The sequence below is a fragment of the Amblyomma americanum genome, chromosome 9, assembly GCF_052857255.1.
Source record: "Amblyomma americanum isolate KBUSLIRL-KWMA chromosome 9, ASM5285725v1, whole genome shotgun sequence".
Taxonomy (NCBI): domain Eukaryota; kingdom Metazoa; phylum Arthropoda; class Arachnida; order Ixodida; family Ixodidae; genus Amblyomma; species Amblyomma americanum.
Window position 1 is genome coordinate 92,435,981 of NC_135505.1, and position 12,089 is coordinate 92,448,069.

The following is a 12,089-nucleotide window of genomic DNA, read 5'->3' on the forward strand; positions in this document are numbered from 1 at the left end:
TAAGACTCAAATAGCAAAAATGCCTTCCAAATTCACCTTTTTTTTGTTTTTACTCCCGGCTTCTTCCGTGCGATTTATCGCTGCCGGCAACAGACGCCAGATGCGCTTTTCTTTCCGTACACGGCGGTGTGTGTGTCCGGACCTCCTTTCCTTCCTTGTATACGGCGCCTGCAGAGCCGTAGTTTAACGGAAGTGGATGGGCAAGGCATCACGTACAAAAGGAAGATACGAATACGTAGGCACGCATATAATGCTGGACTCCATGGTGTGGAGCGGAGGTTTTCCAATGCGGACATTTTGTACCACAAGCAAGGCACTTCGTTTTTGTTTGTTTTCCTATATTTGCTTCACCAATCTGTCTTCCCAAGAGAAACAAAACGCAGCAGGAGGCAACGGAGATTCAGGTGGACGGATGAGATTAGAAAGTTTGCAGGCATAAGAGTGTCGCAGCTGCCAGAGGGTAGCATTAATAAGAGTGGTATGTTTTGCAGTTGGCACAGGTTGGCAGATGCTGGTGACAGGAACGGTGGTTATAAGTGCGGCCTCAACGAAGTGCCTTGGAAACCCGCAGTAATGCAAAACCTTTAAAAAGCACTGGGACAAAAAGTTTTTTTTTTGTAGCGTTTGTCTGTTTTAAGTAGTTTCTGGTGTGTTTCTCATCTAGTCTTTCCCATCTAGAGCGCTGTTCAATTTATACGTTCTTTCTATGCGCAGTACTACACCAGATACCTTATAACAAGGCCTCAAAACTGACCTGCACCGAAAATGTAATATACGTTAAGTGGATTGGTTATGCCGTCAGGATTTTACAAAGCCGATTGCTTTTATTAATCACTCGCTTTCCCGTATTATATTCGTGTAGAGATATTGTGCCAACGCTATTATATACAACAGACCGCAGGCTCGTTCGCTCGGCACGCACACACCGATTCTCTATATCCGCGCACACCTCCTCCATCTGTTCTTAATACTCCTACCCTCTGCCTCGATCCCCGCTGTTGTTTTAGCTCTGCACGGCGTCCCTTCTTCGACGCTTTCTCTATATCAGTACCTCACTTCCTGCCTCGCCAATTCGCGATCCATTCACTATCGGCAAGCCCAGAGGGCTAGCCTCTAGGCATAGTGCTCCGTTCAACCCCGGGCTGTCGCGTCGCGTGCAGCTGCAGGGGATAAGAACCGCCAGTGTTTTGTGCTTCGGCCCTCTGGATGGCTTTCTGGAACTCGGCCTTCGATCGCACCACCTCCGATGAAGGCTTGATCGCCGAATGCCCCGGCGTCCAGGGACATCCGGAGTGCAATGACAACGTAAGAGACCAATGGCGTTTAAGCGGAAAGGCCACGTCATGTAGGCAGGATTAAGAAGGAATAGCGAGAAAGAAGGGCAGGGGTGACGTATAACAGTGCAAGGCTCACTCACTTTATGCCGTCCAATCTTGCGCCCCGCAATGGTCCCGCAAAGGGGTGACGGCTACTTCGTAGCGTAAGACCCTGTTACACTTCCGTTTCGCCATCAAATGCATTTGCAAGGTACTTTGGTTGCAAATGTGGCGGCACGCTACGACGACATTGCGAGAAGGTGCATTCATACGCGCGGGTATCGTGATCCGGATTCCAGGTACGTGATGTGCGTGTACATAACAACCTCATTATTATTCGGCGCATTGGAGCAGCCTTCTCAGTGACTGCCGTAATCGTGTCCCTTGCATGTGTTCATCATAACTCCCGATGTGCCACAAACTCAGCGGGGTTGCACAACGATCAATGCAATACAGAGGATCATTCTGTGGGCTATACAAATGGCGAATGCTGCATTATTACCGCAGCATTACCCAACAGCGGGACGAATAGACGATCATTCGTGCCCTCTGCCTCGAGAAAATAACACTATGTAGCCTCGCCAAGAAAGAGTCTCGAACGGTGGTAGCTGCGCTTGTGCCCTAGTTCCGTAGGCCACACGTATCCGCATACATTCAGCCCCAAGCGTTCTCGAAAGTCATTTGCCGTCGACATCAGCGTCCCTTCCGTTCGCGTTATTTCGCCGCACTGGTTTCTTATCGCGTCATTTAACGTTATCACGCAGTAATTGCATCACATTTGCATACGACCGCCGCTAGGAAGAAACGCGACCCCCTTGCGCTTAGCCCAGGGTGAACCACACGGTCGAGAGTGGCGCACGTGCCCGTCCGACCATTCGCAGCGCCATAACGGAAGCTCACTTCCCATTTCCTCTTCCCGATGGCGCCACTCGGGTCCAACCTCCGGCGGAATTGTTTCCTGGCTGCATCTTCTCGCCTCCATCGATTAATCAATTGTGGCTACCGTGGTTATAGCCGGCGTTTCTAGCTGCTTTCTCGAATTTTTATTTGTCTTATTTTGATCACTCCTCGCGCAGGAAAGTATGAATAAGCGAGTATGCAGTAGTGGCACTGAAATTTAAATTCTGAAAAGAAGCGACCGTCCAATGCAGATGTCAGGTCGATAAGTCCCCCTTTTTGCTTAGGAGTGGACACAGAACAGAACAAATGCGAAAGAACGTTGAGCGCCAGCATATACTTTGGGAACCCAAAAGTGTGCCGTGAATGCTCGATTCTCCTCTCTTGAGTCGTATCGAACTTACCTGATTGTGCCAGCTTTTGTCATCTTCCAAGCCAGGGCCACAACAGTGGCCTTTGTCGAACACCTTGTTATTGATTACTCACGCCTTCTTCCTTGCAAGGAGCAAAAACTGTAAGTCAGCATTACAGAAGTCGCATCGCCTGAACAGGAATATGGCTTCGGAGCTAAAATACGCGTAGCATCAAAACTGAGCACTTATGCTAGTGGCTGATTTTGGTTGCTTTTTTTTAACCACGCCAGGTCAAATAGCCCGAAAAGAGAGCCAAGACTTGCGTGTTCTGATTAGCTCGGGTTGGGGTACCTGTTTTCCTGGCAGTTTCTCTCCAGAGAAGCCCGACTACAGGCCATGGGAAAGCTTGTAGATTTTATACGAATACTCAAACCATTAGGCCGCCGTGGCGTTCATGTTGCCGTTTTCTATTTTAGGGGTGTTTTTTGGAGGTCCTGAGATCGAACACTCATAGCGTGGCAAGCAACCCAATACCACTCAGGCCCCATCTGCTGACCCCGTTATAGGATCTAGATAAAATGTTTTTCACTAGTTCACTCTTTGCGCACCCTACGTGCGTGTTTGACATTTTTAAGACCAAGCGCGATCCACATCGAAGGAAAGACTTCCATGCACTCTTACCCGGAAATGGGTAGAATTAGACAAACTGGGTACTCGGTTAAGCCTATTAGTCCTTTTTCAACCACCACAAGCAATCATGATTAAAATTTAGTCCGTTCGGGTATTAACTTCCTTGAAGCCTTAAAGAGGTTTGGAACTACTGGTTGCGGCAACCTAGTTCATTTCGAAGGGACTGAACTTGTGCTCCCTTTGTTCTCTCCCATCTTAGAGTGTAGCCTTTGACGAAATATTACTTTGTGTGTTGGGTAAGCTAGAGCACCCTTTCAATTTATTTTATTCTGTGCACAAAGGACCCCCCTTAAATAATATTGAAGCTTGACAGGCAATCAGCAACAAACTTGACTTCTGAGTTCCAAAAAAGTTATTCATTTCATATTCCATATTCCATTTCATTTCCATTCCATTTGATATTCATATTATTGTTCAAGTGCTTTATCGTGTCCACCGCTAGGTCAGGGCCTAGCGTGCTCACCGCATGCGATTCTTCAATCCCGCGTAAGCGACACACGGCATAATTCATTTCTACGATAACAAAATAACACTGGGCGAATGAGTTCGTAGCTATTGACCAAGAGCTTTCAGATGTCCGAGTGGCACGCTTACGCGTATCCTGAAGGCTGTGGCGCCTGCTTTCTAGATATACCGCATTTCCAGCTCGGGTCTGCCGCATCTTTGTCCAACCACACTGCGATGCAGACACTCTCTCTGCTAAGCACAAGCTCCACACCATTCTCCGAAAGACTTAGACGAACTAATAGCTCGGGCGGCGACGAAGCAACGACTGCGGCCCAGATGGACACCCCCTATTTTTTTCATGAAGCACCATTCATCTTTCCTATTAAACATGATAGAGAAACCATATATTCTCAACATTTTGCAGCTGATGTTTTGTAATGAACGGACAACGCCAGGGGTTCGAACTGCGAGACCGAACACTACATAACCAACAAATCTGGACAAAAGTACTTTTGGGCGGGAAACCGTTTATGAACGCGGTTTCTTTATATGGTGTAAGATTTCACTATAACAGCCAACATATCCGCAGCTCACCCGATGGCAGTCTTGTATTTTTTTGCGATTAACTTTTTTGCTGTCGTCAAAACCATTCGCGAGTGGTTTTCTATGGCAGCCTTAACTGTTCGATGCCATCTATGGAAACACTTCAAAAGAAAGATTTTGCAACATACGCGAAGAATGAACCATTACCTTCAATATTTCAACAACAATGCCTTACAATTTTTCCCCATTTGAACATTTTTATCCTAGAATGCTGGACATAGACGTGGGAAGCGTTTGTGTAGCACCGAGCTACCAGACGATCAAAAGAATAATCTCAACTGTGCTCAAAAATTTAGCAACACACTAAAATACTTGGTGCAAATCTCGGTAAACGCTGCCGTAAGTCTCCCAATCAACCTAGCAGTGGCTTCATAACGTTAAAGACTTGGTGTCGTGACGTGTTGAGGACTACGGTGTGACGTGGTTGAGAACATGTGTGCCGACTTGTCTTGCTGGCTCGCTGCAGAGCACGTATCTTAGAGCTTTTCATTCGTAAATTTCACCCTGCTATGATCAAAAGGCGAACGTTAAGAGCTTCCTTGACGAATTTGATAGCAGGAGTTTTGCTGAAAAAGACGAACGTTCACAACTTCCTTGATGAATTTGATAGCATGGGTTTTGCTGCACCCGCCGCGGGGGCTCAGTGGTTAGGGCGCACGGCTACTGATCCGGGGTTCCCGGTTTCGAACCCGACCGCGGCGGCTGCGTTTAGACGGAGGCGAAACGCTAAGGCGCCCGTGTGCTGTGGGATGTCATTGCACGTTAAAGATCCCCAGGTGGCTGAAATTATTCCGGAGGCCTCCACTACGGCACCTCTTTGTTTCTTCTCTCAGTCCCCCTTTAATCTCCTTCCCTTACGGCGCGGTTCAGGTGTCCGCCGATATGCGAGACATATACTGCGCCATTTCTTTTCCCCAAAAACAAATTTTCTATTTTTTTTATTGCTGCACATGGGCGGGAGCTTATGGCCAGGTGCTTCAGCATCTGTGCTCCCTCAACAGCGCGCCTTACTCGCGTGTATGAACACGCTGCAGAAAGCGTTGGCGTGCTCTCAATTTTGCGAAGTCAATGTCTATATGAGCATCGACACAAGACGGTGCCTGAGAAATAAGAAGAAATTGATGGTAAATTTGCGTATTTCGGACAAATTCGAATTAGGTGCGCTAACACTTCAGATTTCACCTCGGTTCCGGCCTTCGGATCCATTGTTCACCGGTGGAAGTTGTTCAGACAGAGATAATAGTTTAATGTCCATATGTGCGGAATTGGTCATTCTCTACAAACTGACAAATCCCTGGGAATCATGTCAATCCTTGCGCAGTGGTACTGCAGTTAATCGATGCGCCACTGCCCTGCGACGGCGGGCACTGCCGTCGGTTACACTTGTGAGAGCCAGGTTACTCTTCCCAAGAAACCTCTCACGACCAGTCATTCATTGAACTGCCGCCAGCCACGGTGGGCGGTTTGCCAGGCGTATTTGGTTTGGTTTATGGGGATTTACCGTCCCAATGAGACTCAGGCTATAACGGGCGCCGCAGTGAAGGGCTCCGGAAATTTAGTATATATCTGTGTGTTTATATTTATGTTTATTTATTTTTACAGGTTGCATATATTTATATGTTATATGTACAATATCTATACGTTACGTCGGAGGGTAGAACTGGACAAACGCGTCGAACCTTGGTCTCTGGACGGCGCCAAAGCAGGAGCCTGCGAACGAACAAGCGGTAGCGCTTCGGACACTTGCTCGCGAATCATAGTTTGGAGGGTCGGAGACAGGTCGGAGGGAGGTGCCTGAACTCCGCAAAGAAGTGACAGCTGTCGAGCCGTCTCCTAACGCACAAAGTCCTTGATCTGGTGAAGCAGCGAGCTGTTAGAGGTCGGCACAGCGAGGCTGGAAAGCGAGTAAGGCTTTACGGAAGCTTATGGCCCTAAAATGCGCTGCTTGTCGAGCTCATCATAGCTCTGGTACAGTGGGAATATGCCGGCAACGATGGAAGGGTTCGGGGCGATAATCATCTGAAATGCTTCAGCTTCGATGTCTCTCAAGACGTGCTTGATTCGGTCTGCCTCGGACGCAGACGAGTCCACCCTTGTACAGAAGTTGATGACATCCTCGATGTAGATGGTAAACGATTCACCCTGCAGCTGGGCTCTTACTCGCAGGCGCTGATCGGCGCGCAGCTTGCGTACGACAGGGCTCCCAAAGATATCGGAGAAAGCGCGTTTAAAGGCCGACCAGGTTTTGAAGTCTCCTTCGCGGTTTCTGTACCATAGGTTGGCCACGTCTGAAAGGTTAAACACCACGTTGTTTAGCTTTATGGCTTCGTCCCGCCGGTTGTGGCCGCTTACCCGCTCGCAGGGGACAAGCCAATCATCCAAACCATGGTCATCGAACCTACTAAAGATGTCTGGGTCCCGCTATCAGAGAGCGCCAAGGTAAACGACGGGCGTAGGCGAACGGGCATATGACTGGCTTGCGTCGGTGGACATGGTTGAAGTGATGGTTCTGCTGCGGAGCTTCACGACGTAGGCCAGAGGCTGTTCCCGGCGCATGCACTAAACTGTAGCAGGATTTACAGAGAAAACAGACTAAGGTCAGCTAACCAATTTAACGGTCCGAGCTCAGCTATCAACACAACGATCTCGGCCGTACGCCGGAGCTGCGGCGCCGCCCCTGCACGTGTTCCTCTTTATTATATATGCATTTCGGGGCAGGTTGCCCACAAATCGGTGGGAACGTGATTCAGCTTGGCACAAATTAGGCTTAATTCAGACTAACAAACAGACCGACAGGCAAACAAACACCCAACGGCTAAACGCAGGGAATGTCTACCATATTTTCTATTTCCCACTAAAACGTCTCCTTGTTTTATTCAATGGCCTTCACGAGGCAAGGGTGTCACTGAGAGGAGGACTAAGCCAATTGTCTCATATCTCTTCATTTTAGTTAGTCCGCTTTATTTTTATGTGCACTAAGGCACGTAAACTTCATGGATTGTGTTTCGCTTCGCCAGTTTTGTTTACTAAAGTCATCTGTAAGTCGACGAGCGTCCTGAGGCTTCTGCCGCTGAGCCCATTGTTGTTCCGCAGTTTCTTGTCATCAATTCTTCCAATCAGCCCTAATTCCTGTCTAAGTTTAAAAGGTCATAACGTGCAGGCAGTCTTTGCTTCTGCCTTCATCACGTGGATGGCTTAAGCGATCACGTGAACAGCCCTGTTCTAGACAGTTCCACTGTGTACATTCTCGCAACAAGTGGCTCGCCATGGTAGCGAAAGGTCGCTTCCTCGTATTGCCATAGCAACTGTGTACCGACCTCGCATCGCGTAGCGTGCCCAGGGTTGTCAGCGCAACCGCAAACATGCCGACACATCATGAGACGACAGGCTTGCCCCGTGCTGCGCAAAGTGCGCCCAATAGATGCCGCAAACAACGCGGTATATATACAACTACAAAGGAAAATCAATGGAAACAGCTTGTTTCAGCAAAATAGGAGTACGGTTGACCTACGGAAACATGCTGCAAGATGGTGCTGCCAACCTACGATGAATATTGATATGGGCAGACACTAGTGGCTTCAGTGCAGGGAATAAGGTAAGCTTAGATGGTGGCGAAAGAGTTACGTGGAAGGTTAGCATTGGGAAACTTGCTCAGATAGGATGGCCGCAGCTAGCGCATGTAACTGGATATCACGCGAGAAGCCTTTACGACGCAATGAACTTGACATGTCTGATTACGATGAATACTTACTAGCGCCACATGACCTTTATCTTTCTTCAAGGACGTTTTACTGCCCTCGCCATGCTTCTCAAGGAGGACAGGAGTGTGTACTGATGACATTTGGCGTTTAGGACAGACGTGGTTGAAACGAAGTGGCTGCAAATTTGCGTCCCAGAACGAAGGAACGCCTGCGGTAATAAAAATAATTGGTTTTGTGGGAAAGGAAATGGCGCAGTATCTGTCTCATATATCGGCGGACACCTGAACCGCGCCGTAGGGGAAGGAATAAAGGAGGGAGTGAAAGTTGAAAGGAAGAAAGGGGTGCCGTAGTGGAGGGCTCCGGAATAATTTCGACCACCTGGGGATCTTTAACGCCATCTTTGTCGCCTGCTGCAAAAAGCCGTCGTTAGCATTCGTTCTTTTTGACGTGCTTGGCGAGGGCGTAGAATTTCTAAGTACTAACTAAAGAGAATGTTATCGGCCCAGCACTTCATCCGACAATGAAGACCGAGGCATGCCGGGAAGACGCGGCCACTTATGATTGACTGGCTTTCTGGTAGTTCTAAGGATTGTATATTCTGGTTTTTCAGTTTCGTTTTCATTTACATTTTTTGCGCACTTTGGTGTAACGATCTAGCTACACACTCAGTTAATTTGAGATCCGACGCATCCGCACGTTTCAATAACTGCACTGCAACGAATACGGTCGCCATGAAGAATGCGTAAGCACAGCAGAGTAAGTGTGCTTCTGTGTGGTAAAATTCACAGATGTAATGTGTTTTCGCTGTGAAGAGCTTCAATCATTTCACTTGAAGTCACACATGAGCTTACTCACCTGTGTTTTGTCTCTGGCTGTTCGATCGAGAAACGAAAGTAATCTTTTGTTTTCCTTTGTCGCACGTTTCCGTGAGAGGCTAGTGACGGTGACCGAATTTTGCATTATTTACTTCGTAAATAATGAGTGCAGCTGGGCAAACTTTTTCGGGTTGTCTCATTTCCGAAAACAATGCACGTGTTCTCTATGTCCAGGCAGCAAACGGAAATCAATGAAAACTGCTCGTTTCCGCAAAACAAGAGTACGGTCGACCTTCGCAAACAGGCTTCAAGGCGGTGCTGCCAACCTGCGATGAATATTGATATGAGCAGACACTCCATGCTGTTTCAGTGAAGAGTAGATTTATGAGCTGCACTGGATGATAAGCACAAGTCCGCGGTTCATTTTGCGATCTGCTACCGGCGCGGTTCATTTCCGCCTTTAAAAAATTGCTTTGGCATTGAAAACAGGTGCGATATGACAGAAGAAAGCATATAAAAACCGCCGCGGTGGCCCAGTGGTTATTGCGCTCAGCTGCAGACCCTAACGACGCTGCTAAAGGCTCATGTACTGAGCGATGTCAGTGCACGTTAAAGAACCCCAGGTGGTCGAAATTTCCGGAGCCTTTCACTACGGCGTCCCTCATAGCCTAAGTCGTTTTGGGAAGTAAAACCTCTATAAACCAAACCCAAAGCATATAAAAAAGCTCGTTTTCTTCAATCGTCTCAGTCCTGTTTTTTTTTTCGGTGCCGAAGCACTATTTCGATTTGGTCACCAGCTGGCCAACAACACAGCTTCCTAAGCAGAGAGGGGGCAGGCGTAAGCATGAATACGGCCGACTTGTTTAGAGAAGGATAGGTTTCGTCTTCCTAATTCATCTTTATTTTCGTAAAATTTTCCAGCGCAGCGCCAGGACTTGTTGAGAGGCGGCGGTTTACACGCGCAAACAAGTTTCTTATGGAAGGGTGAGGATTCGGGCAAGTTTCTCGCGGCATGAACACATTGTGCGAGCCCTCATTAGCGCACTACACGAACGAATGAAACGTTTCCACTTTGTAGCGATAGCGACATTACGGCAGCATTTCGAGCCTTCAGCGTGGCGGCGCCGCCACCCTGTGGCGCATGGCGTCACGCAGCCACCGCCGAAGCGTGGCCGGCGTCACACAGCCGGCCACGCTGCGTGATGCCGTGCGCCACAGGTAGCACGGTCGTTGCTGCCTCAATGAGCTCTTGGAGGGTTTTGAAAACCGTTAGTCTAAAAATTTTGTTCGTCGATGTATTAGGTGGTAAATCTAGTGGCGTTTTCATTCCTTTGCGAAAGAGAATCTCCAGTTTGTCCTTTTCCGCCTTATGAAGCCGCAAGTACGACCCTACGTAGACTGTCCTGCTGATTACTGGACTAGCCTAAGGAGGTTAGCTTCTTTCATGCCCGCATGTTTTTTGGCGATTCGTTTCAGGAGTCTACAAGTTTTACAGGTGCTAGAATTTCGCGTCTGAATAGTTTCCGAGTTCTTGCCGTTGGCTGGAAATTGTAATCCCAGAACTGTAATGCTTGCCACCGTTGGTATAACGTTGCCGTTCACCCTGAGTTCGATTCCAGGGTTATACGCTCCGTCGTGCTTAATACGCCGACGCTGTGGTGATCGCATTGACGCGAGAAAAAGCGCTTCAGATTTCTCGGCCGAGCACCTGAGGTTGTAATTATCTTTCTATAACATCATTGCTCGCTGCAGCGTCTGTTCAGTTTCACCACACTGCCCATGCACATCCACAGGGTCAGGTCATCTGTGTACAATGTATGGTGTAGCCCCGTGCATTCGGCCAGTTGTGCGGGGAGGCCAAGCATGGCAATATTAAACAAGGTCGGGGACTACACCGCTCCCTGCGGTGTGGCCTTGAGAATTTACATTTATGCCATCGTAGTTAATTTTAGGTCTGCACTAGATAAGCCAAATGAGAAACCACGTCTTCCCAGCATTCCCATGGTTGATGAAATGCCCTTTCAACAAGCTTGTTGGCGCGAGCTTTTCTGCTAGGTAATATTTAGAAACTTTATGCGGCAGGGGTTCTCATTTCTATCCGACTCGCTCCCTCTTTCAATTTGATAATTCTTCTTTTTGCCTTTGTGTTGTGTATTAGGCACGTATTCTTTATAACTCCACACTCATCTGCTGTTCTGCCGGGAAAATACACTCTTCTCATTCTTTCTTCTCATAGAGAGTGTTACAGAGTTCCTTCATTCATAAGAGAGGATAATGCACTATGAAATTCTCATACCTTGACTTTTACGAACTCTCTTTACTTTGTCCTCGGGGCATATTGAAGTTATATGGGTACGAGAATCGATAAATCACTTTCAATTCATTGTAGAACTATCGGCAATATATTAAATATCATCGCCACCTACATAACCAGATGTGTAAATTTTGGACACGCTTACAACCCTTCTCCTTTGCCGAATCTCTGCGGCCCACAAACGAGGTGGCGCCACCGGCGCAAATGCATAGATAACAGTGGTTTTGTTCCGTCTCCGCGGCAGACGATGCGAATGTTCGAACTTTTTCGTCGATTCCTAAAGGTAGCCCAAACAAATGTAGCACATAACAAATCTGCCAACCAGTAGCTGTGTCTGCGCGAAATATGAGCCCGAGCAATCCACCAGTCTACCTGAGAGAACCATTCTACGGCGCGCGTATACTTTCGGAACTGTCTGTATTACCTTCGACCGCCTCCTATTACATGCATGCGGTTCCTCCTGCAAAAATCTTATCTGACTCGTCTCGCCAAATGCCATCGTCTTCCACGGTGATTTATTTTCTCAATCCTGCTTAAAATATTGAAGAAAGCTCTTGAGCACCTGATTTCTTTCGCGTAACTGAAAAATTGCAGGTGTTTAGCAGGGAAAGGTGCCATTTTTGTAAACAAATTCCACTTCAAACTTTAATTTTTTTGCGCCTTGTTAGGCAAAATTCATGTCATTATACCTAACAACCCATGAGCTCTGGTTATAAATCAGCCGCAAGGGAAAGAAACAGAAGGGCTTAAGGCGGAAGTGTCTGAAGTCGGTGTCGAAGCCAAAATAACGGCTAGCCCCATTTCTAGTTTTAAGCAAGAAGAGAAAGCAACCAAGAACTAAAGGAGGGAAAGCACTCTTTTCTTTCTTTAGGCATCGCCTTTATCCTTGACGATACGGCCCAACTCGGCTGTATCTAATGTCAACAACATGAACCATGCCGAATGCGGGACGA

The 12,089-nt window shown here is 47.7% G+C and overlaps 1 protein-coding gene across 1 annotated transcript in view; it reads left to right on the forward strand.

The window, feature by feature from the left end:
• Positions 1–1,143: 1,143 nt before the first annotated feature.
• Positions 1,144–12,089, forward strand: part of LOC144103233 (anoctamin-4-like) — a 79,875-nt gene continuing 68,929 nt past the window's right edge. Inside the window, exon 1 of the mRNA XM_077636010.1 lies at positions 1,144–1,305. Within this exon, the coding sequence (XP_077492136.1) occupies positions 1,207–1,305 (99 nt within the window). The 5' untranslated portion in view covers positions 1,144–1,206. The remainder of the gene's footprint in view (positions 1,306–12,089) is intronic.